Source organism: Aquarana catesbeiana, linkage group LG11 (genome assembly GCF_042186555.1).
Source record: "Aquarana catesbeiana isolate 2022-GZ linkage group LG11, ASM4218655v1, whole genome shotgun sequence".
In the NCBI taxonomy this organism is placed as follows: Eukaryota; Metazoa; Chordata; class Amphibia; order Anura; family Ranidae; genus Aquarana; species Aquarana catesbeiana.
The window spans coordinates 29,888,543-29,915,914 of record NC_133334.1 but is presented as its reverse complement, the minus strand read 5'-3'; the positions used below and the strand labels follow the sequence as shown (position 1 = coordinate 29,915,914).

General features: G+C 42.3%; 1 protein-coding gene across 2 annotated transcripts in view; it reads left to right on the top strand.

The window, feature by feature from the left end:
• Nucleotides 1-2,335: 2,335 nt before the first annotated feature.
• The window catches only part of LOC141111930 (tumor necrosis factor receptor superfamily member 1A-like), a 54,623-nt gene continuing 29,586 nt past the window's right edge, over nucleotides 2,336-27,372 (top strand). Inside the window, exon 1 of one of the 2 annotated variants that reach the window (XM_073604151.1) lies at nucleotides 2,336-2,470. In XM_073604151.1, coding sequence (XP_073460252.1) covers nucleotides 2,444-2,470 — 27 coding nt within the window. In that variant the 5' untranslated portion in view covers nucleotides 2,336-2,443. Of the gene's footprint in view, nucleotides 2,542-27,372 lie in introns of both variants that reach the window. The other variant, XM_073604150.1, reaches the window with a different exon arrangement.

The following is a 27,372-nucleotide window of genomic DNA, read 5'->3' as shown; positions in this document are numbered from 1 at the left end:
TCGTATTACCACACACAGCTGGCTCCTCATAACATCATCAGGCTATACCTAGCCAACATCCAGCATTTCTTGCCCTCACAGAACCCCAGAGAGTCATCCGCGTTTACGGCTCATACAGTAGGATCCTTTCTACGTGGTGTCCAGAAGCATCAGCCCATAGCTAAATGGCAAACGCTTGCCCATCACAACTGCCATCTTCAGGGACATGTCAAAACCTCAGACATTCCCCAGTCTAGTCATACAAGCAGCCATCTACCTGGCCCTCTGTGGTTTTCTACGGCCTAACAAATTCACTTTACTGGCACAGGCAGCCAGGTACTACGTAGACACAACTTGACTCGCTGGTAATACCATTATGTCCTTCAGCTTGTAGTCTCAAAAAAAAAAAAAAAAAACTCAATAATCCGGAACCGAGGTCTACAATAACCTCCTCCGAATTAACAAATACCACGCAGGCCAGCCTCCCCCTTGACAAACTGACCCGTATCAGGTTAGTTCCCCAAGACTTCACCCAGACACGGGTGTGTACTAACAAGTAGCTGCAGTCTTTCCTAAGAATGTGGACCTATCAATGTCGGAAGGTCCCGTACTACGTGGATCGGTGTATCAATGATTATACCTTAACTCTAGGGTCTTATCACCTACGTCGCCCTTGTCACCCCAGGTAGCGACAGATGCCACAGCCACCACAGGCATCGCGGCAATTTTTGGCCATCATCGGTTGACAAGTACATGGCCCCCAGAGACACTCCTAAAACCCCGGGTTTACCAGGACTTCCTCCCTCTTCAAGTTACACCCGGTCATGGCAACCGCTTAACTCCAGGGTCTTATCTGGACAGGACAGGCCGTGGCTTTGCCACCGACATCCGGTCCGAGGCGAGCCTCTTAATGAAGCCAGGTCCGCATCGCTCTGTGATGTCCTTCCTGCGCACGCTGGTGTAATTATCTTGGCAACACCAGTTTAATGTCCACTGCATGTTCGTTCCAGGCTGCCATCTTCTGGGACATGTCTACTATATTAACCAGTACGCTATTGGGCCTTCTCCCCAGTTTGGTCATACAAGCAGCCATTTACTTGGCCTATCACGGGTTCTGGCGGCCCAGCGAGTTCACCCACAGCAATCCCGCAGGCCAAGTTCTGTGTAGTTGGCTCGCTGCCAACACCATTTCATCCTCCACCCTGCAGTGTCCAAAACCCAGCAATCAAGCTCCAGGATAGACATCCATCTCCATAAAGTAAACAACGTCCGGTGGCCAGTAACAATACTCGACCGCCTACTGTCACTCATACCGGCACACTCAAACTCTAGTCCCCTATTACCTTTTCGGGCAACCCTCGAGTGCCTGCCAGTTCATCAAACACCTGGGGTTCTTCTACGCTGCCTACACCTCGACCCCAGTCAGCACTTCAGTCACTCTTTAGTATTGGGGCAGCCTTGGCAGCATGTCGGCATGGGTCCCAGACCACGTCATCAAGAGACTTAGCAGGTGAAACTCTGCCTACCTCGCCCGGTACGTCCCCACTCCTTAGGTGGAAACGGCACAAGCGTTCACCAAACTTGCTCAAATAAATAAAGCCAAAACTAATAAAACCACACCCCTACCTGAATGTTTTTGCCCCCTTATTCTGGCATATCGACCAGCAGACCAAGGCACACTTTCAGGTCCATTTCATATGGTAAGTCCACACTTCCAGGTCTATTTCCGATGGTAAGTTTTATGTTAACTACAAATGTTATCTATGTCCATATCGGACATAGGGCTCCACCCATAAATATATATAGATAGATATATCTATCTATCTATCTATAGATCGAGATAGATAGATAGATATCTATAGATATATAGATATATATATATGGTTTATGTGAGTAGGGCCCTCTGCCTCCTCCTGTATTGAATTGTATTGTAATTGTACTGTCTCCTTATACACTATACATTGTAAAGCACTGCACAAACTGCTATAAATCCTGAATAATAATAACAATAATAATAATAATAATAATAACAATAATAATAATATATGAGTCAATTCTACATTCTAAAGTCTAGTGTTGTGTTCCATATTCTGCAGAAACCTTTCTCAGTCCCATGTCAGAAGCACAAATATGTGTGTGTACAGTACACTGACTCTTCTTAATAATCCAATGCAACCGGCAGGGCCACCATGAGCTGCAATCCGCTCAGGGCCCACGTTACCATGAATCCCGTGTTGGGAACTTTGTACAGATATTGTTGGGCGTAGCGACAGATCCCATTTCTACTGACAGGTGGCAGTAAAGGACAGATGAATGTATAGGTCACTTTCAATAATTAAGTCATTTTACAGGAAGGCTTCCTAGACCGTCCCGTGTCAGGAAGAGGTGTGAGATCGTACAATTGTTGCCTTCCGGGGCGGTCTGATCTCCTCGCCGGACTTTCCCTGAATTCTGTTTTCTACGCATGGCAGAGACAATCCGACATTCCCAGGTAATGTTGATGAAGGAAGGAATCTCAGAATGGTTCTCTGGTCGCTGAGCTTTTTAGGATTGTGCGCAGTGGTAAGTGACACCCCCCCACACACACACACACACACACAATGTATTGAAATGTATCGCCCTCCTGAAACGTTGAATGTTGTAAAACTCCAAAACAAACTGATATCGTTCAATGCAACTCTGTCGAAAACGAGATCGCAGTCAGTGCCGTAGAGGAGGCTGAAACATTGTAGAAGTCACCTAACCTGTTCAGCTCTCACACCTATACCCCCCGGCTACGGACCACAGCACTTTCCGCTATGGACCTGTTTATTCAGCAATAACATCGTCATTACTTAAGATAAGATAGTAAACATAAAGTTATATATTTACAGTATATTATGGCAATATTGTTTTACAGAAATTATTATTATTATTATTTATTTTTTTTTGCAATCCATAGACAAACAAAGTAGCAAATGTAAAAAACATTTTGCTACAATGATCAGTGTTTGTGTAAAATAAAATACATAAATAAATTAAAAAGTTTTGCATTTAGTTCTACTTTAACTATTATTTTTCTAATGATTTTTTTTCCATTGTTTTTTTTTTTTTTTTAGCATTGCATTAAAAAGTACAACTTAATTAGGCGCTATATAAATCCTGTATAATAATAATAATTAAAACTGTCTCAATATTATAGAGTTTTCACAAAAATAAAAAAAAGCTTTTATTTAATTTGCAAATAACTGCATTGCTGTGTACCAGTATGATAATTTCAGTGTCATTTTCAACAGGACAAATTATAGAATAAAATATAAAATGAAATAAATCCTATATAATAATAATTAAAACTGTCTCAATATAATAGAGTTTTCACAAAAATAAAAAGCTTTTATTTAATTTGAAAATAACTGCATTGCTGTACACCAGTATGATAATTTCAGTGTCATTTTCAAAAGGACAAATTAAAGAATAAAATATAAAATAAAATAAATCCTATACAATAATAATTAAAACTGTCTCAATATAATAGAGTTTTCAAAAAAATAAAAAAAAAAGCTTTTATTTAATTTGCAAATAACTGCATTGCTGTGTACCAGAATGATCATTTCAGTGTCATTTTCAACCGGACAAATTATATAATAAAATGTATAATGTAAATGTGAAGTTATATATTTACAGTATATTGTGGCAATATTGTCTTGCAAAAATGATTTTTTTTATGCAATCCATAGACAAACAAAGTATCAAATGTAAAAAACATTTTGCTACAATGATCAGTGTTTGTGTAAAATAAAATAAATAAATACGTTTTTCATTTAGTTCTACTTTAACTATTATTTTTCTGATCATTTTTTTTCCATATATATATTTTTTTTAGCATTGCATTAAAAAGTACAACTTAATCAGGTGCTATATGAATCCTGTATAATAATAATAATTAAAACTGTCTCAATATAATGGAGTTTTCACAAAAATAAAAAAGCTTTTATTTAATTTGCAAATAACTGTATTGCTGTGTACCAGTATGATAATTTCAGTGTCATTTTCAACAGGACAAATTTTAGAATAAAATGTATAATGTAAATCTAAAGTTATATATTTACAGTTTATTATCCATAGACAAACAAAGTAGCAAATGTAAAAAAAACATTTTGCTACAGTGATGAGTGGTTTGTTTAAAATAAAGTAAAATAAAATAAATAAAACAATAAAAAAGCTTTGGATTTAGTTCTACTTTAACTATTATTTTTCTGATGATTTTTTTTCCATTTTTTTTTTAAATTTAATTTAATTTTTTAGCATTGCATTAAAAAGTACAACTTAAAGGAGTTATAAAGGTAAAAGTTTTTTCACCTTAATGCATTCTATGCATTAAGGTGAAAAAACATCCGACAATACCGCCCCCCCCCCCCCCCCGCCCCCCTTTTTACTTACCTGACCCCTCGAAAGTCCTGCGCTCGCTCCCGACATCCTCTTAGCCGCTCAGCCTGGCTGTTGATTGGCTAGAGTGGATGGATTGAAAGCAGCGCAGCCATTGGCTCGCGCTGCTGTCAATCACATCCAATGGCGCGGCGCGCCGGGGGGCGGGGCCGAGTGATACAGTGAGCGGCTATGGCCACCGGCTGTATCACGGGAGCGCGCCCGCAAGAACTCAGTACCATGCGAGGGAGCTCACATGAAGGTGTTGAGTCCTTGCAGGGGGGGAGCCAAGACAGCCGCCGAGGGACCCCAGAAGACCAGGTTCAGGGCCACTCTGTGTAAAACGAGCTGCACAGTGGACGTAAGTATAACATGTTTGTTATTTAAAAAAAAAAAAAATAGCTTTAGTGATCCTTTAATTAGGCGCTATATAAATATTGTATAATAATAATAATTAAAACTGTCTCAATATAATAAAGTTTTCACAAAAATAAAAACTTTTATTTAATTTGCAAATAACTGCATTGCTTCACAGCCTGGTTCCCTACTGCGCATGCGCAAGTCACGCTGGGCGATCCCACAGGTCCCTGCTGTCTTCTGGGACCTGTGTGTCCCCCAGAAGATAGCGGGGGGGGGGCAAAGGAGGTGCCGGACATGGCGTAGATCATAGGCGTGCGCAGCCTATTGCATTAGGGTGTGCACCCCAAAGCTCAAACACACATGCGCATATATATATATATATATATATATATATATATATATATATATATATATATATATATATATATATACACACACATATACACTGTATTGCCAGAAGTATTGGGACACCTGTCTTTACACACACATGGACTTTATTGACATCCCAGTCTTAGTCCTTAGGGTTCAATGTTACATTGGCCAACCCTTAGCAGCTACAGTATAACAGCTTCAACTCTTCTGGGAAGGCCGTCCACAAGGTTTAGGAGTGTGTCTATGGGAATGTTTGACCATTCTTCCAGAAGAGCATTTGTGAGGCCAGGCACTGATGTTGGATGAGAAGGCCTGGCTCGCAGTCTCCACTTTAATGTGAAGGCCAGTCAAGTTCCTCCACCTCAAACTCGCTCATACATGGCTTGGCCCCTTAGTTCTAGTGAAGGGAACTCTTAAGACATCAGCATACCAAGACATTTTGGATAATTTTATGCTCCCAACTTTGTGGGAACAGTTTGGGGATTAGTAAGTTAGCGCTGCACTTTTGTGGTGTGGGAACACATAACAGTGCTAAGTCGCAGGCTTTTTACTGACACTTTTTAAATTTACCTCCAGTAGTTTATTGTAAATAGTAGTGTGGTGATTACATATTATACTAAAGATCGGCATGTGGCATTAATAAACAGACGGATTTCAGTTGTGCCCCACCAGGCCAGCCCCAATAGACAATGTGCCTAGCTGCTAAGTTCATCTGCCCATCCCTGCACTCAGTGCACTGATGGGCACTGATTGGAAGCACTCATAGGCACTGATAGGCAGCACTGATTGACACTGATAGGGGACACTGATTGGCAGCACTCATGGGTACTGATAGGCAGCACTGATTGGTAGCACTGATGGGCAGCACTGATGGGCACTACCGGTTGGCAGCACTGATTGGCAGCACTGATAGGCACTGCATGGTGGCACTGATAGGTGCCACTGATTGGCACTAATTGACAGCACTGTTTGGCACTGATAGGCAGCACTGATGGGCATTGATAGGTAGCACTGATGGGCACTGATAGGCAACACTGATGGGCACTGATAGGTGGCACTGATTGGAAGCATTGATAGGCAGCACTGATGGGCACTGATAGGCTGCACCAATAGGCAGCACTGATGGGCATTGATAGGCAACACTGATAGGCACTGATAGGTGGCACTGATTGGAAGCATTGATAGGCAGCACTGATTGGCACTGATTGAAAGCACTGATTGGCACTGATAGACAGCACTGATTGGCACTGATAGGTGGCATTGGTTGGCATTGGTTGGCACTAATAGGCTTCACTGATTGGTAGCACAGGTGGGCACTGATAGGCAGCACTGACGGGCACTCATTGGCAGCACTGATGGGCACTGATGGGTACTGATAGGCAAAACTGATGGGTACTAATAGGCAGCACTGATGGGCACTGATAGACAGCACTGATGGGCACTGACAGGTGGCACTGATGGGGGGCATTGGTTGGCACTGACTTGCAGCACTGATTGGCAATGACATGTGGCACAGATTGTCTCTGATAGGTGGTATGGTTGGCACTGACAGGTGGCACTGATTGGCACTGACAAGTGGCACTGATGGGCACCGATTGACACTGACAGGTGGCACTGGTGGGCACTGATTGGCACTGACATAAGGCACTGGTGGGCACTGACAGGTGGCACTGATGGGCACCAATTGACACTGACAGGTGGCACTGGTGGGCACTGATTGGCACTGACATGTGGCACTGATGGGCACTGACAGGTGGCACTGGTGGGCCCTGATTGGCACTGACAGGTGCCACTGATGGGCACTGACAGGTGGCACTGATTGGCGGCACTGATAAGTGGCATTGGTTGGCAATGATAGGTGACACTGATGGGCATTGATAGGCGGCACCGATTGGCACTGATTTAGGAGAGGGGAAGTTTCCCATTGAGCAGTTAGCTAGGCATGTAAGAGCCGCTCAGTGCGCGAAACTATAATGTAATGTCACTGCTTGCAGAGAGGAGCTGTCAGAACTCGGAGCTGATGTCGGGGTGGGTGGGACCAAACAGCTAGCCTATCAAACACAAGCCAAAGGGATAGGGGCTGGGTGGGCCACTCCGTGTATGTGGCTCCGCCCCTTTCTATCAGCTATCAAACACCAACCAAAGGAATAGGGGCTGGGTGGGCAGCTCCGTGTATATGGCTCCGCCCACTTTCTTAAGCAGCCCAATCATTGGCTGGTGTTTAATAGCTGATAGAAAGGGGGTGGAGCCACATACACAGAGCAGCCCGCCCAGCCCTTGACATCAGCATGTTTGATAGGCTAGCTGTTTGGTCCCGCCCACCCCCCGACATCAGCCCCGAGTTTTGACAGCTCCTATCTGCAAGCAGTGACATTACATTACAGTTTAAAGCACTAAGTGGCTCTTACATGCCTCCCTGACTGCTCAATAGGAAACTGTCTCACAGGCGGCTCCCTATACAGTCTCTTGCAGCATCTTACAGCAGATCTCTGGACACACATTAAGGTGTGCCCAGGCACACCTGGCACACCCTGTGCGCACGCCTATGGCGTAGATATCCGCGGATACTGCGGCTATCTATACCTGGAAGTGGGAGAAGATACCTGTATTATACAGGCATCTGCTCTCCCCTCCCCCCTGAAAGGTGCCAAATGTGACACCGGTGGGGAGGAGTATTCCGAAAAGCGGAATTCCAATTTTTGGGTGGAACTCCGCTTTAAACACAAGTTTAAAAACAAACAAACAAACAAAATTAAAAATAAATAAATGTCTTTTAAAAAAAAAAAAAATTTCCCCTTTAAGACCATTGGGCAGAAGTGACGTTTGACGTCGCTTCCGTCATCCAATGTTAGGGAGCCGAGTGGGGGCCATCTTTCGCTCCATGTCTCAGAGGGGAGAGGACCTGATCGGCTCCGCCGCTATTGTCTGCTCCGGTAAGCAGCGAAGACGACCAGAGCGCGGTGGGAGGGGTGCCCACGATAAAAGTGATCTCACAGTGAATCCGCCACGGAGACCACTTTTATCAGAAAGAGAACCGTCCGCTGTTTAAGAATATCCCCTTCCCTCCGAGTGTACGCAGATGTGTGTACTCGGCTTTCCGGGGTTATACCGGGATGATGCCCGCATCTGCAGGCATCATCCCGGTACCGTTGTTTAGAGGGGGCGATCGGCTATCCGAGTATCATAGGCGTGCGCACAGGGTGTGCCGGGTGTGCCCAGGCACACCCTAATCCCCCCATGCGCATTAGTGTTATCATTCTGTGTAGCAACAGGAACATGGGAAAGATCTCCCTCTTCCTGGCTCTGCCATAAGAGAAGTGTTTATCCTTTTCTCTTTCACTGTGCCAGCAGGGAGATCAATGTGCCGGGGTCATATATATGTAGATACATACACATGCATGTATGTTTGAGCCTAAGGGTGCACACCCTAATGCATTAGGCTGCGCACACCTATGCCGAGTATAACAACCGATGCGGCTAAAAGCCGCTCGGCTGTTACACCAGAGGAGCGGGAGGGGACGTCCCCCCCTCCCGCTGCTCTTACTGGGCCTCCCGTTCGATCGGGAGGCCCGGTGACCAATCGGCTGCCTCCGGCGGTTGGGGGCGGGCTGGAACGAAGCCGTGGGCGGCTTCGTTCCAGTCTCCTAATCGTAAACACGGAAGCGACGTCATGACGTCACTTCCCGTTTACTCGGCTGCCAATGGCGCCGGTTTTAAAAAGATACACAGTATTCAGAATCGCTGTTTTCGGCGATCTGAATACTCTGCAGTGCAAAGGAGGGATCGGGGGTCTTTTAGACCCCCGATCCCTCCAAAAAGAGTACCTGTCACCACCTATTACTGTCACAAGGGATGTTTACATTCCTTGTGACAGCAATAAAAGTCATCAAAAAAAAAAAAATTTTTTAAACACAATTTATAAATATTAAAATAAATAAAATAAATAAGAAAAAAAAAATTTTTAAAGCGCCCCCGTCCCCGCGAGCTCGCGCAGCAAAGAAAACCCATACGGAAGTCGCGCCCGCATATGTAGACGGTGTTCAAATCATACATGTGACATATCGCCGCGATCGTCAGAGCGAGAGCAATAATTCTAGCGCTAGAATCCTCTGTAACTCTAACCTGGTAACCATAAAAAAAAAAAAAATGAAAGCGTCGCCTATGGAAATTCTTAGGTACCGTAGTTTGTCGCCATTTCACGAGTGCGTGCAATTATAAAGTGTGACATGTTTGGTATCTATTTACTCGGCGTAACATCATCTTTCACATTATACAAAAAAATTGGGGTAACTTTACTGTTTGGATTTTTTAAACTTCATGAAAGTGTCCCTTTTCCCCAAAAAAATTGCGTTTAAAACACTGCTGCACAAATACCATGTGATATAAAATATTGCAACAATCTCCATTTTATTCTCTAGATTCTCTGCTAAAAAATATATATATAATGTTTGGGGGTTCTAAGTAATTTTCTAGCAAAAAATACGGATTTTAACTTGTAAACACCAAATTTCAAAAATTAGGCTTAGTCATGAAAGGGATATACCGGGGTTATGGCATCTATCTGCTGCCGTAACCCCAGTATTCTACGTCAAACTACCGACATATAACGGCAGCGGGCATGTAGAGGACTGTGTCAAGATCTACATTTTGGTGCCCCCTATGATCTCCGGGGGGTTCATCAACTTTCTGAAACCTCTTGTATGAACAATGCACGGTTGTAACTTTTGATTGTATATAGTGTCTTTTGTTTGTTTTAATAATTTTTTACTATGAATAAAATGTTATTTTAATTAACATTTTTGCCTAATCCTTTGGTACCGAGATAGTCCAAATTCCTCCATTCATACCAGGGGCATGTTTGGGGCAAACCCAGATATCTCCTCTCAACATTAATTCATTATGGATGATGGTACCCGCCCCTACCTTTAGATTAAAGCGGAGCTCCGCCAAAATTTTTTTTTTTTTTTAAGTCAGCAGCTACAAATACTGCAGCTGCTGACTTTTAAAACATGGACACTTACCTGTCCAGGGCGCCCGCGATGTCGGCACCCGAGGCCGAACCATCTCTCGGTCCTCAGGTGCTGCCGCCTCCATCTTCGGTAAGGGAATCAGGAAGTGAAGGCTTGCGGCTTCACTTCCCGGTTCCCTACTGCGCATGCGCGAGTCGCGCAGCGCAATACGGATGGTCCCTGCTGTCTCTGGGACCCGTGTGTTTCCCAGCAGACAGCGGGGGGGGGGCGGGACAGGAAGTGGCGTAAATAACTGCAGATTCTGTGGCTATCTAATATAATATACAGGTATCTGCACCCCCCTCCCCCCTGAAAGGTGCCAACTGTGACACCGGAGGGGGGGAGGAATCCGATGAGTGGAAGTTCCACTTTTGGGTGGAACTCCACTTTAAGTAAGATTAAGGCACTTCTTCATATTCCATAGAGAGCCAGTCAGAGTCTCCTGTTATGTGAATGGGATGCAGGAAAATCCACATCCAATCTGCATCAGTGTGAACCCAGCTTTATTTCTGAGCCATGCACCTGAAACGAGCATGCAGATTGGGAGTAGACATGTGCATGACGAAAAAGTTTGTTTTGTTTCATTTAGTTCATCTAGTTATTTAGTTTCGTTAAATTTGGTTGATTCATTCAATTCGTATTCGGGATTCATATTCGGAATTTGTTTTATGTCTTCTTCGAATTTTCTTCAAAATTTACCGATTTTTTTTTTTTTTTTCTTTTCGAAACGTTTGAATCGATAAATTTTGAATCGGCCGTATCGAAAACTTTAGATTTTTTTTTTTTTTTTCGATTCGAATGTGACAAAGTGAACAAAAAAAAAGAAAAATCTTCATTGAATGATTACAATGACTCTTTTTAGCTCAGGTTCACACTGCCGATTTCACTCCCACATGTCAGTCCGCGATTTCGGCGGCGATTTCACAGACATCAGTGCGGGTTTCTGCACAGATCGTCAAAGGAAATCGCAGCCAGAAATCGCAAAAAGTAGTACAGGAACTACTTTTTGAAATCGGTGCAGCGCCGCAAATGCAGCGTCGCACCAATTAGGACGGTGCCATTGCCGGCCATTGCCTCCGAGTTCAAATCGCATTACCATGTCAAAACGCACCAATGTGAAAAAGGCCTTAAATCACCTTTGGCTTAACTAAAACAGCAATATTTTGATATGGTACTTTAATTACACACAGAGTCTTTGATTTCAGAAGTATGGTTACAGTTCGAATTCGACTGGAACTCGATGTAAAATTTGATTCGAATTTAAATTCGAAATTTCGGGAATTTGGACGAATTTCGTTTCGTTATTCGGAGCATTCGCTTAACTTTGTTAATACTGTAATTCGGGTATTCGGATATATCCGAATCTCGGAATAATGAAAAATTTGTTTGAATATTTATTCGGAACGAAACAAACCGCATATGTCTAATTGGGAGATCTGTCATCATTGACTGCATGCTTGTTTCAGTTGAAAGTATTGGAGCTATTAGACCAGAATAAGGGCTGGGTAGTTGAGGACTGAGGTTGGGGATCATTGCTTTATATAGTAATGCTTTTCTATGGCATAGCTAGACCTGTCCCTGATCCATAAAGTCAGGTGGCCCAAATATAACTCCCCCCACCCCCCTCCTACCACAGCGGTACATTCTCTATATATTATGTTCTATAATAAACACTCACCTACATGTGACACCTTTTTATTTCACTACAACAGGGAAACAATTTCTATCATTCGACGTCATAAGGGTTTATTGGCATAATTAACTGATTGCAGCATTACAGAATTGTGTGCAGTCAGTTATGTGCAGCAATCGGTCACAGTTATGGCTTAATCTATTTTCTATTTTTGTATGTATATTACGGGGCTTTTCCTTGTGTTTTCCATAAAATTATATATATATATATATATATATATATATATATATATATATATATATATACACAGTGGGGACGGAAAGTATTCAGACCCCCTTACATTTTTCACTCTTTGTTATATTGCAGCTTTTGCTAAAATCATTTAAGTTCATTTTTTTTCCTCATTAATGTACACAAAGCACCCCATATTGACAGAAAAACACAGAATTGTTAACATTTTTGCAGATTTATTAAAAAAGAAAAACTGAAATATCACATGGTCCTAAGTATTCAGACCCTTTGCTGTGACACTCATATATTTAACTCAGGTGCTGTCCATTTCTTCTGATCATCCTTGAGATGGTTCTACACCTTCATTTGAGTCCAGCTGTTTTTGATTATACTGACTGGATTTGATTAGGAAAGCCACACACCTGTCTATATAAGACCTTACAGCTCACAGTGCATGTCAGAGCAAATGAGAATCATGAGGTCAAAGGAACTGCCTGAAGAGCTCAGAGACAGAATTGTGGCAAGGCACAGATCTGGCCAAGGTTACAAAAAAAATTCTGCTGCACTTAAGGTTCCTAAGAGCACAGTGGCCTCCATAATCCTTGAATGGAAAACGTTTGGGATGACCAGAACCCTTCCTAGAGCTGGCCGTCCGGCCAAACGGAGCTATCGGGGGAGAAGAGCCTTGGTGAGAGAGGTAAAGAAGAACCCAAAGATCACTGTGGCTGAGCTCCAGAGATGCAGTCAGGAGATGGGAGAAAGTTGTAGAAAGTCAACCATCACTGCAGCCCTCCACCAGTCGGGGCTTTATGGCAGAGTGGCCCGACGGAAGCCTCTCCTCAGAGCAAGACACATGAAAGCACACATGGAGTTTGCTAAAAAACACCTGAAGGACTCCAAGATGGTGAGAAATAAGATTCTCTGGTCTGATGAGACCAAGATAGAACTTTTTGGCCTTAATTCTAAGCGGTATGTGTGGAGAAAACCAGGCACTGCTCATCACCTGTCCAATACAGTCCCAACAGTGAAGCATGGTGGTGGCAGCATCATGCTGTGGGGGTGTTTTTCAGCTTTAGGGACAGGACGACTGGTTGCAATTGAGGGAAAGATGAATGCGGCCAAGTACAGGGATATCCTGGATGAAAACCTTCTCCAGAGTGCTCAGGACCTCAGACTGGGCCGAAGGTTTACCTTCCAACAAGACAATGACCCTAAGCACACAGCTAAAATAACGAAGGAGTGGCTTCACAACAACTCCGTGACTGTTCTTGAATGGCCCAGCCAGAGCCCTGACTTAATTGAGCATCTCTGGAGAGACCTAAAAAATGGCCGTCCACCAACGTTTACCATCCAACCTGACAGAACTGGAGAGGATCTGCAAGGAGGAATGGCAGAGGATCCCCAAATCCAGGCGTGAAAAACTTGTTGCATCTTTCCCAAAAAGACTCATGGCTGTATTAGGTCAAAAGGAGCTTCTACTAAATACTGAGCAAAGCGTCTAAATACTTAGGACCATGCGATATTTCAGTTTTTCTTTTTTAATAAATCTGCAAAAATGTCAACAATTCTGTGTTTTTCTGTCAATATGGGGAGCTGTGTGTACATTAATGAGGAAAAAAAATGAACTTAAATGATTTTAGCAAATAGCTGCAATATAACAAAGAGTGAAAAATTTAAGGTGGTCTGAATACTTTCTGTTCCCACTGTATATGTGTATATATATATATATATATATATATATATATATATATATATATATATATATATAGACACACACACACACACACACAGCAGTTTGAGGACACCTAACCATCACACGTACACTATATGGACTCCTTCAGATGGGCACTGCATACTCAGTAGTAGCCCCCAGCTCTGCCGATCCCTCGCTCAGTAGTAACTCCCAGCTTTGCTAATCCTCTGGTTTGCTGATCCTTCTCTCTCTCTGGTCCCTGCTCACCTCCTGTTATATTGCTCCTACTCTGCACACCCCCTGTGACATTGCTAGTTTCTCCTGCTCCGGACCCCCAGCTCAGCTGATCCTCTGCTGCTTAGTCCTCTCCCTCCGGTCCCCACTCTCCATCCGCTATAGCGTTCCCATACTGCACACCACCTGTACCATCAGCTAGTTGCTCCGCTCCGGTCCGGACCCCGCTCACTCTCCTGCTGTTCCACGCTGCACACCATATATGACGTCTGCAGCAGACACTCTCAGAATATATACCCATATAACCAGAAGTGACTGCTGATGACGTCTTTCTGGTTCATTTGTTGGCTTCCTGATGTATCCTGGGATATCTCATACCTGCAATACCTCCAAAACAAAGCTAACTCTGAATAAAAGTCTATCAAAGACTTGTCATAGACTTCTATGGAGGCTTTGAAGATGCTTTGAAGCACCAAAAAGGAAAAAAAAGTGTCATGGAGCAAGCACAACATGTGAACAGGACTGTAAGCTTATCATTTTATTCATGGCTTTGATTGCCATTCAGATGCTTTAACCACTTGCCAACCTCCGCACGCCAATTTACATCGGCAGAATGGCACAGGCAGGCGAAAGGGTGTACCTGTAAGTCCCTTTTAATTTGCCGCCCAGCAGGCGCACGCCCTCTGCGGGAGCGTGCCCGCGGGTCCCGCACACTCGATGTTCCCCGGCGGCCCGCGATTGCGGTGAGGAGAGGCAGAACGAGGAGATACCTATGTAAACAAGGCATTTCCCTGTTCTACCTAGCAACATGACAGGGAGCTGCTGCTCCCAGTGATTGGGAGCAGTGATCTCTGTCATGTTGTAGTGAGCCCATCCCCCCTACAGTTAGAACACATCCAGGGAACACACTTAACCCCTTGATCGCCCCCCTAGTGTTTAACCCCTTCCCTGCCAGGGTCATTTATACATTAATCAGTGGCTATTTGTAGCTCTAAATGCTGTTTAAATGCCAATGGTCCCAAAATGGTGTCAAAAGTGTCCGATCTGTCCGCCATAATGTTGCAGTCCTATTAAAAATCACTGATCGCCGCCATAACTAGTAAAAAAAAAATTAATAATAAAAATGCCATAAAACTATCCCCTATTTTGCAGACGCTATAACTTTTTTGGGCAAACCAATCAATATACGCTTATTGCGATTTTTTTTTTTTTACCAAACATATGTAGAAGAATACATATCGGCCTAAACTGTGGAAGAAATTTATTTTTTGGGGGGGATGTTTATTATAGCAAAAAGTAAAAAAAATTGCTTTTTTTTTTCAAAATTGTCGCTCTTTTTTTGTTTATAGCGAAAAAAATAAAAACCGCAGAGGTGATCAAATACCCCCAAAAGAAAGCTCTATTTGTGGTGGAAAAAAAGGACATCAATTTTGTTTGGGTACAACGTCACACGACCGCGCAATTGTCAGCTAAATCGACGCAGTGCCGAATCGCAAATAATGCTCTGTTTAGGAAGGGGGTAAATCCACCCAGGGCTGAGGTGCTTAATAAAGCGTGTCCAAAGCCACATTTTGAAGCAAGTGTAAACAAGCCCAAAAAACTATTTATGGTGTGCTTAGTGCTCTGTGGAGAAGAGTGGCCATGGTTTTCATCGTGCCAGGGGCTTTGCTAGGGCTTTAAAAGACCTAGAGCGCCTTTGGACAACCCAAGTATTGCAGTAATGCACAGCAAGCCAAGGCAAACGGTGGGCGTGGCCAAATTGCGTTAACAGTCAGAGCGGCTTTAAGGGGCACTGTTAAAGCTAACAAAAGCCTTCTTGCACCTGTAAGTTATGCTTCAATTGCTGTGCGACAAATAAGAGTCTCACAGACATGTATAAACCTCAGCATGATCATTAAAAAAAAAAACTCTTCTATTACATATGATTTTTTTGCACACTGAAAATAGACAGAGAGCTAACATTTTGTCTAAGCCGATCACATAAAACTTCACTACAATAGTAAGGGACTGCTTAGCAACCAGCAACAGTTGGGACAATAAACACAAGACATGTGCAGTGCTGAAAAATGTGTTCATTTTTGTTTCCGTTTTATTTCTTTATTTTTTTGCGTTTTTCGGGTCATTGGTTATGATCGAAATTTGTAAATTGGTGAATTCGTAAATTCGAAAATTCGTAAATTGTAAAGTAAAAAAAAATCTGAAAATTCGAAAGAATAGCTAACTAATAATGTAACTAACTAACTAATAACTAACTAATGTAACTATTAAATTATAGGTATTGGAATTTCCTTTCAAATTTGGCTGTTAGCGTACGTAACAAATACGAATTTATCCGAAGTTACGAATTATCCAAAATAACAAATGGCGCATCACCATTTGTATAATAATAAAATGTTTTTATTATTATTCATTATTATTAATTCGTTACATTCCATTTGTTTGGATACAGCATACGTTATTTCGGATAATTCGTAACATCGGATAAATTTGTATTCGCTACGTTCACTAACAGCCAAATTTGAAAGGAAATTCCAATTCCTCTAATGTCTTTTTTTTTCCCCCTCTATTTAAGAGAAGGAGTACAGGGCAGGGTGGATTTGATTTAAACCACTAGTAAAAAGTCTTGATGTAAATCTTAATTTTTTAAGAGCAACTGTCATCTCTGTCCCGCAGAGGCTCCTCCTCTGACCCGCTGTTGACTCCCCGACAGTCCCATTCACTTTAATGGGACGGCTGGTGATGCGGCAGTGACACAACAAGGTGAGGGACGTGGCCGCAGCAGGTGAGTGGATGCCGCTAACAGGCGCTGCCATGATGGATCTGAAATGACAGGTGCTCTTTAAAGGTAAGGACTTATTCTCACTGGTAGTTAAAATCTTTATTATTTGCAAACAAAATGAAGGTTTCCTATTTAGAATAATAAGCTGTCAGGTTAGTAAAACAGCGACGTCAGAACTGATTCAATCATACAGTTTGTAGTGTACATAGATGTGCAAAACAATGGGATAAAGGAATATTCCTGAACTTTGATTTATCTCATGGTTACTGTGCCATTTTGTGAATGCATCGATGCAGTGCATGTTATCTCAGCTTGCAGAGCTTGGATTCATTGAATGGGTTTACCAAAAATGTAACAGAATATACAGCCTCATGCTACATAACTAAGCTCCATTTCATGCCGAATTAACTAAATTATTAATGTATCTTAAATAGAAATCTATCTTTGGATAGATTTTTACTCCAAAAGCAATTTATTAAAATAAATTTGATAAAAATCAAAAAAATCAATTTAAATACAAAAAAATATATATATATGTATAAAAAAAAATCATTGATTTATATCCACCCTGGTACAGGGGCAGGCTGTACAGTGACTGGCATAATTTGTGCATGTGTGCAGAAATCCGCTACCAGTCCCAAACACCTGGCAGAGAATGGTGGTACATGTGCCAGATCTTGGAAGATGGCAGCGCTGAAGAGTAACAGAAGGTGGTATTCATGCGGCGGATAAGTTCCAATTTAACACTTTCAGGGAAATGCGTAAAAGGGGTAATATGAGGATAGTGTCTATATTTACTACAGCTTGTAGTATACAAACGTAAAAACTTGTTTAATATTTCCAGTGAGGAGGGAAGAAGGGATTATCACGGTGCTTACAAATAATAATGGAAACCAATTAAACTTATAAGGTATCAGTTTAATAAGAGTTACAATTAAAACCCAAACAAGGCCAAATATTCAATAGTATTCAACATTTCCTGATGAAAAAGTGGTCATGAGGCGGGTGGTCAAATTGAAACAGAAAATTCTAATTTGTATATTAACCCGACATGTTTCGCCTAATAGCTTCATCAGGGGATATACGAGTCACAGCATGTCTTTAACTGTACAAAAATACACAGAAGAAACAGAATGAGTGTAATAAATCGAAAAAGTCATATAACATTATGCACAAAGGAAAATTAACAACAATTGCCAATGCTCTCCCCAAAGGAGGGGGAACCTACCGCCTCAAATCACCCAAAAAGGGCCACCTCCAAAAGGGACCAACCAACCAAAAGGAGTCCTGCATGGCCACAGAGGACACAATAGGACCAGGCTAAGAAATGCAATAAAAGAAAAAATATATGTGAAAGGGCCTATACAGGTTTATGAAGAGATACAGTTGCAATATAAAGTATGTGAACCCTTTTGGAATGATATGGATTTCTGCACAAATTGGTCATAAAATGTGATCTGATCTTCATCAAAGTCACAACAATAGACAATCACAGTCTGCTTAGACTAATAACACACAAAGAATTAAATGTTACCATGTTTTTATTGAACGCACCATGTAAACATTCACAGTGCAGGTGGAAAAAGTATGTGAACCCTTGGATTTAATAACTGGTTGAACCTCCTTTGGCAGCAATAACTTCAACCAAACGTTTCCTGTAGTTGCAGATCAGACGTGCACAACGGTCAGGAGTAATTCTTGACCATTCCTCTTTACAGAACTGTTTCAGTTCAGCAATATTCTTGAGATGTCTGGTGTGAATCGCTTTCTTGAGGTCATGCCACAGCATCTCTATCGGGCTGAGGTCAAGACTCTGACTGGGCCACTCCAGAAGGCATATTTTCTTCTGTTTAAGCCATTCTGTTGTTGATTTACTTCTATGCTTTGGGTCGTTGTCCTGTTGCAACACCCATCTTCTGTTGAGCTTCAGCTGGTGGACAGATGGCCTTAAGTTCTCCTGCAAAATGTCTTGATAAACTTGGGAATTCATTTTTCCTTCGATGATAGCAATCCGTCCAGGGCCTGATGCAGCAAAGCAGCCCCAAACCATGATGCCCCCACCACCATACTTCACAGTTGGGATGAGGTTTTGATGTTGGTGTGCTGTGCCTCTTTTTCTCCACACATAGTGTTGTGTGTTTCTTCCAAACAACTCAACTTTGGTTTCATCTGTCCACAGAATATTTTGCCAGTACTGCTGTGGAACATCCAGGTGCTCTTGTGCAAACTGTAAACGTGCAGCAATGTTTTTTTTCGAGAACAGTGGCTTCCTCTGTGGTATCCTCCCATTAAATCCATTCTTGTTTAGTGTTTTACGTATCGTAGATTCGCTAACAGGGATGTTAGCATATGCCAGAGACTTTTGTAAGTCTTTAGCTGACACTCTAGGATTCTTCTTCCCCTCATTGAGCAGTCTGCGCTGTGCTCTTGCAGTCATCTTTACAAGACGCCCACTCCTAGGGAGAGTAGCAGCAGTGCTGAATTTTCACCATTTATAGACAACTTGTCTTACCATGGACTGATGAACAGCAAGGCTTTTGGAGATACTTTTATAACCCTTTCCAGCTTTATGCAAGTCAACAATTCTTAATCGTAGGTCTTCTGAGAGCTCTTTTGTGCGAGGCATCATTCACATCAGGCAATGCTTCTTGTGAAAAGCAAACCCAGAACTGGTGTGTGTTTTTTATAGGACAGGGCAGCTGTAACCAACACCTCCAATCTTATCTCATTGATTGGACTCCAGTTGGCTGACACCTCACTCCAATTAGCTCTTGGAGATCTCATTAGTCTAGGGGTTCACATACTTTTTCCACCTGCACTGTGAATGTTTACATGGTGTGTTCAGTAAAGACATGGCAGCATTTAATTCTTTGTGTGTTATTAGTTTAAGCAGACTGTGATTGTCTATTGTTGTGACTTATATGAAGATCAGATCACATTTTATGACCAATTTGTGCAGAAATCCATATCATTCCAAAAAGGTTCACATACTTTTTATTGCAACTGTATATAAAGCGGAAAATCATATTATATCATAACAAAAACGAAGTTAGGAGTGCATTCAAAGTATGGAATGCACCGGACAATTGTCTCAATAATACTAATAAGATGAAATAAGCATTAATATGAACGAACTAAATGTTGGTTATATGGACAGGGACAGGGAGTAAGACCAGGTATGAAATATAGGATATAAGGGAACCTAATATAATAGCACTGTGTTATGGTTAATAAGGAACTAAAAACCAACAGAAACATTTGTTGATTAATAGAATAGTGAACAGAGACCTAAATAGTTAATGAAACTACAATAAGGAGATAAGTATACGGTCAATAATGATCCCACCTTAACCCCTTCCAGACCGCCGCACGCCGCTGTACGTCCAAACTTTGAAGGGGGATATCGTTGTTATGGCAGCAGCTAGCTGCCATAACCCCGGTATCCCTGTTTTCGTGTGGCGGCCGGCTTTCTGATCAAAGTGGTCCCTGCGGTGGATTCGCCGCGAGATCACTTTTATCGGTGGTGGGAGAGGGCCCCCCCTCCCGCCGCTTACCGGTGCCCTCCGCTGCTTACCGGAGCCGTCGGTAGCGGTGGAGGTGATGGCGTTCGTCTCCCTCCTGTGCCTGGAGACGAGTGAGGCTAAGATGGCGCCCACTCGTCTCCATGACACTGCTGGGCGGAAGCGACATCAAAACGTCACTTCCGTCAACGCCTCTTAAAGGCATATTTTTTTTAAATGACTTTTTTTTTTTATTATTGCATTTTAGTGTAAATATGAGATCTAAGGTCTTTTTGACCCCAGATCTCATATTTAAGAGGACCTGTCATGCTTTTTTCTATTACAAGGGATGTTTACATTCCTTGTAATAGGAATAAAAGTGACACAATTTTTTTTTTTTTAAACAGTGTAAAAATAAATAAAATAATGTAAAATAAATCATAAAAATTAAAAAAAAATTTTAAAACCCCCCTGTCCCGACGAGCTCGCGCGCAGAAGCGAACGCATACGCGAGTAGTGCCCTCATATGAAAACGGTGGTCAAACCACACATGTGAGGTATCGCAGCGACCGGTAGAGCGAGAGCGATAATTCTAGCCCTAGACCTCCTCTGTAATGCAAAACATGCAACCTGTAGAATTTTTTAAACGTCGCCTATGGAGATTTTTGAGGGTAAAAGTTTGACGCCATTCCACGAGCGGGCGCAATTTTGAAGCGTGACATGTTGGGTATCAATTTACTCGGCGTAACTTTATATTTAACAATATAAAAAAAAAATTGGGCTAACTTTACTGTTGTCTCATTTTTTTATTAAAAAAAAAGTGAATTTTTTCCCAAAAAAGTGCGCTTATAAGACCGCGTGCAAAAAAAAGTATTGCAACGACCGCCATTTTATTCTCTAGGGTGTTAGAAAAAAAAAAACATATATAATGTTTGGGGGTTCTAAGTAATTTTCTAGCAAAAAAAACCTGTTTTAAACATGTAAACACCTAAATTCCAAAACGAGGCTGATCCTTAAGTGGTTAAGCAGCACAGGATATTAAAAAATAAACTTTTTTCCTTTTCATAAATGTTACATGTGGGAAACAAAGTACAATAAAAAATAAATACATTGTATACAAAGGTGGAGCAGTGCGATCGCTCAGGGCCAGATGTATTAGATAGGAAAGATCAGATCAGGCCTCCCACAGGTGAGTCAGAGAACAGGAATTTCTGGCATCTGGGTGAACCGGTGTTCAGTCTAACATACCAGGAAGTGCTAAGTTCCAGGCTTTGTAACACTTAAAACTTTCTGTTTTTAAATTAAATCACCATTGGATTTACTTGGTGGCTTACTGAATAACACTTGGACAGGAGGGGTGGCTGCCACGGGCACTGTGGTTTCATGTGAGGTGCGGTGGCACCACAAGGAGATTGGGTTGCTTTGTGCACTGGTGGGCAGTCATGTTGGAACAGGAAGGGGCCATCCCCAAACTGTTCCCACAACATTGGGAGCATGAAATTCTCCAAAATGTCTTGGTATGCTGATGCCTTAAGAGTTCCTTTCACTGGAACTAAAGGGCCAAGTCCAACCCCTGAAAAACAACCCCCACACCATAACCCCCCCTCCACCAAATGATTTGGACCAGTGCACAAAGCAAGGTCCATAAAGACATGGATGAGGGAGTTTGGGGGTGGAGGAACTTGACTAGTCCTGACCTCAACCCGATAGAACACCTTTGGGATGAATTAGAGCGAAGACTGCAAGCCAGGCCTTCTTGTCCAACATCAGTGCCTGACCTAACAAATGCGCTTCTGGAAGAATGGTCAAACATTCCCATAGACACACTCCTAAACCTTGTGGACAGCCTTCCCAGAAGAGCTGAAGCTATTATAGCTGTTATAATGGGATTAAGGTTCGTGTGCGTGTAAAGGCAGGCATCACAATAGTTTTTTTTTATAGTGTATATGAGATAGGAACTTTAGAGTGTAAGCTGTACAGTGTATACATTGACGGTGCTAGATAAATAAAATCATTTTCAGAACTGATATTACCTGATCAGAAGGCAGTCCACCAAAATGTATTTTGTGAGTCACAGAACTGCAATGGGCTCATTGCGGCCCCTTACTTATTTACATTGGTGCATTATTCTAAGGAATGGTGAAGTTCACTTTAAGTGCACTGGTAGTGCACCTTAACACATAGAAATGTCTTATAGGTACTTTGTTTTGTTGTTAAATGCAGCACACTGCAGCGCATGACATACAATGCCTTGAAAAAGTATTCACACCCCTTGACATTTTCCACATTTTGTCATGTTACAACCAAAAACCTAAATTTATTTTATTGGGATTTTATGTGAGAGACCAACACAAAGTGGCACATAAGTGTGAAGTGGAAGGAAAATGTTACAAATGTTTTACAACTAAATATCTGAAAAGTGTGGCGTGCATTCAGCCCCCTTTACTCTGATACCCCTAACTAAAATCTAGTGGAACCAATTGCCTTCAGAAGTCACCTAATTAGTAAATAGAGTCCACCTGTGTGTAATTTAATCTCAGTATAAATACAGCTGTTCTGTGAAGCCCTCAGAGGTTTGTTAGAGAACCTTAGTGAGCAAACAGCTTCATGAAAGCCAAAGAACACACCAGACAGGTCAGGGATAAAGTTGTGGAGAAGTATAAAGCAGGGTTAGGTTATAAAAAAAATATCCCAAGCTTTGAACATCTCACGGAGCTCTGTTCAATCCATCATCGGGAAATGGAAAGAGTATGGCACAACTGCAAACCTACCAAGACATGGCCGTCCACCTAAACTGACCGGCCGGGCAAGGAGAGCATTCATCAGAGAAGCCGCCAAGAGGTCCATGGTAACTCTGGAGGAGCTGCAGAGATCCACAGCTCAGGTGGGAGAATCTGTCCACAGGACAACTATTAGTCCTGCACTCCACAAATCTGACCTTTATGGAAGAGTGGCAAGAAGAAAACCATTGCTGAAAGAAAGTCATAAGAAGTCCTGTTTGCAGTTTGTGAGAAGCCATGTGGGGGACACAGCAAACATGTGGAAGAAGGTTCTCGTGTCAGATGAGACCAAAATTGAACTTTTTGGCCTAAAAGCAAAATGATATGTGTGGTAGAAAACTAACACTGCACATCACCCTGAACACACCATCTCCACCGTGAAACATGGTGGTGGCAGCATCATGTTTTGGGGATGCTTTTCTTCAGCAGGGACAGGGAAGCTGGTCAGAGTTGATGGGAAGATGGATGGAGCCAAATACAGGACAATCTTAGAAGAAAACCTGTGAGAGTCTGCAAAAGACTTGAGACTGAGGTGGAGGTTCACCTTCCAACAGGACAACGACCCTAAACATACATCCAGATCTACAATGGAATGGTTTAGATCAAAGCATATTCATGAATCCAATTGAGAATCTGTGGCAAGACTTGAAAATTGCTGTTCAGACGCTCTCCATCCAATCTGACAAAGCTTGAGATATTTTGCAAAGAAGAATGGGCAAAATTGTCCCTCTCTAGATGTGCAAAGCTGGTAGAGACATCCCCAAAAAGACTTGCGGCTGTAATTGCAGTGAAAGGCGATTCTACAAAGTATTGACTCCGGGGGGCGCCATACAAATGTACCCCACACTTTTCACATATTTATTTGTAAAACAATTTTGAAAACCATTTATCATTTTCCTTTCACTTCACAATTATGTGCCACTTTGTGTTGGTCTATCACATAAAATCCCAATAAAATACATTTACGTTTTTGGTTGTAACATGACAAAATGTGGAAAATTTCAAGGGGTATGAATACTTGTTCAAGGCACTGTATGGGGAATGCCTAAAGCCGGCCATGCAATCCAGTTGGGCAGTCTCATTTATACTTGCCATAACTATATAATATGAGGGCAAACCTTAACGATTTGTATCAGATCAGGTCGGCGCTTGCACTCAGTGGCGGAACTACCGCCATAGCGACCCACGCGGATGCTATGGGGCCCGCTGCTGAGTGGGGCACGCAGTAGGCTGCCCACGTGTCCTGGATTTCCCGCGATTGTCCCTCAATTCAGATTTGTGTCCCCGGCGACCTTCTTTCCGGGACAATACAGTGTCCCAGAATGAAATAAGGACACATAGTCACCCTGATAAACACTGCCAAACTGGTTGCTAGGGCTGCCCCACCTCGCGTCTAGCAACCAGTGATGTCATTGGCAGAGTCAGTCAGAGGCTGAGCGTCGCGAGGGCCACCTTACCCAGAGCTGCCCTGCGCAGTGCTCTGAGTCCGCCCACCTCCTCTCCTTCTCCAGCCGCAGCAGCAAAGAGAGAGCAGCAGCCAGAGCCCAGTCCAGAGTGAGCGTCCGTATCTCCTCCTCCAGCGGCATTCTGCGGTGCAGATCCACGGCAGCCTGTGCCCAGTGCCAGCCAGTCCCGGGGCCGACTCCCGCTGCCTGCAGTGCATTGCCCGCAGCCGGACTTCTCTCCTCCTCCCGCCCACGAGGACCGCGACCCGAGCCAACTTCCAGTTTTGTAATGTATTAGTAGGCGTGTGCTCACTATTCTATGAGAGGAACATGCATGCTGAGCTCAGTGGAGTCCCTGCTGCTGGCCCTTTTCTTGCACTACATTTACAATTATTCCACTAGGTGTATGTTACATGTAACACTGTATAACAGTTAATATAATAATACCATATGTAAAGTTCATTTTTTTTGTGGGGGGGGGGGGGGGGGGCGGCTGTTTGCAGGGGGGCCCCATACAACATTTTGCTATGGGGCCCTGTGATTTCTAGTTACGCCCCTGCTTGCACTATATAGTTGATGATAGATATAAAGAAAACTGTACGATGAGATTGTATTGTATATGGTGACCTTTCGCATGGGTGGGTTCATTTTTTTTTCAGGTGGACCTGTTTAAAAACTTCATGTAAGTCTATGGGCAGGTGGATGTAAACGGATGTGCATTTGTTTACATCCAATTACCACTAAGTCTGTCCAGATCCAAAAAAAACAAAACAAAAGGAAAGGGTCTGAATCCTTTTATGCATTTTTCAAATCTAATTGTGACAAAAAAGAGGTGGTCTGATATAAATATAAGACAACGGGTTCCCCTAAGTGGACTTTCCCGGCACTTGCACAAAGTTAGAAAAATTGTAGAAATATAAACTAATGTACAATATAAAAGAATATATATTTATTTGGTAAAGAAATACATTTGTTAAAAACAAAGTGGTTATCCTAGGTAGTATAATAATAATACATAGAAAACATAGTAAACATCAAACAGTAAACAATGATGAAGTAAACAGAGAGACTCTTTTCAAGCCCGACGCGTTTCGGGGTATTTAATATTTTTTAGGTCCTTCTTCAGGGGAATAGTTGAAAAGAGGGGTTCATCTGAAAAAGTTTAATTGATTACTTCTGAAAAGGAGATTTTTGTTAAAAACGGGACCACGAGAAAAGGCAAGATGAAAAGGTGGGCAGTTGTGGCATAATAGGTGCGGATGCTGTTCTTAGGTGGTGAGAGCTAGATGTTAGTAAGCAGCAATCTCCACAAGGGGATGTACCAGTTCACCCATCCCGCCTCACCCGGGCGCGCATAAGCCAAAGCGATATACTGGGGTCGAGAGAGGCACCCCTTAAGTAGATGGTTTGTAGATTCGGCTAACCACGCATCCCAGCATTCGGCATGTAAAGCGCTTTACATGCTAAGAACAGCACCCGCACCTATTATGCCACAACTGCCCACCTTTTCATCTTGCCTTTTCTCGTGGTCCCGTTTTTAACAAAAATCTCCTTTTCAGAAGTAATCAATTAAACTTTTTCAGATGAACCCCTCTTTTCAACTATGCCCCTGAAGAAGGACCTAAAAAATATTAAATACCCCGAAACGCGTCGGGCTTGAAAAGAGTCTCTCTGTTTACTTCATCATTGTTTACTGTTTGATGTTTACTATGTTTTCTATGTATTATTATTATTATACTACCTAGGATAACCACTTTGTTTTTAACAAATGTATTTCTTTACCAAATAAATATATATTCTTTTATATTGTACATTAGTTTATATTTCTACAATTTTTCTAACTTTGTGCAAGTGCCGGGAAAGTCCACTTAGGGGAACCCGTTGTCTTATGTTTATGATTTATTGGATGTGGCACGGCTTCTTTTTCCTTCCTAGGCGAGTTGGTCGCCCTCTCTGTGGTCTGATATAAATGGACACAAGTCCACTTACATCCAGCCGTCCATAAATCCAACGTGCTTCCATGCAGCTCCGGTTTCCCCTCACTTTCTGTCCTGGTATAGATTTCAGCAGCTCAACAGGTTGTCTATTGAATTGTCTGACCTACACACTGACTCTATAAGGCTCCATTCACACTAGCGCGTTTTCTGATGCATTTTGCATTTTGCAGAAATGCATGGGAATTTTTTAACATGGGTTCCTATGGAACATGTTCACATAAATGCCTTTTTGTACCTCTGCATTTTTGGAAAGGGTCAGGGACTTTTTTTCATGCAAAATGCAGCGTTTTGCATGTAATAGAATTTAATGGACCAGCATCAAAAATGCAAGTGCAGCGTTTTTGCAGCATTTTTACAGCATGATGCGTTTTTGATGCTTTTTTGGTGTTTTTTTATTCTATTTTTTTTTTTAGACTGTATACAGTCTAAAAAAAACTGTAAAAAAAAAACGCAAAACGCCACAAAAAAGCTACAAAAACGCTACAAAAACGCTGCTCAAAAACGTGGCAAGCATCACAAAAAAAACTCCAAAAAAGCTCAAAAGCAACATGCATAGATGTAAATCGAGCCTAAGGGAGAATCAAAAAAGTAACAAATATGTGTTCTAGGTGCCCAAACGATCAATCACTGGGTCACAATTGGGGTGGGGAAGGGGGTAATGCTGGAGAAGTAAAGGTAGGATTTATCTCTGACCCAATGGCAAAAACAAATAGGAATTCATCTGTAAAAACATCTTTTTAGGCTCCATTCACACTTATGCGTTTTTTGATGCATTTTGCATTTTGCAAAAATGCATGGGAATTTTTTAACATGGGTTCCTATGGAACATGTTCACATCTATGCATGTTGCTTTTGAGCGTTTCTGCAGTGTTTTTTGCGGTGCTTGCCGCGTTTTTGAACATGCGTTTTTACAGCGTTTTTGCTGCGTTTTTGCCGCGTTTTACGTTTTGCTTTTT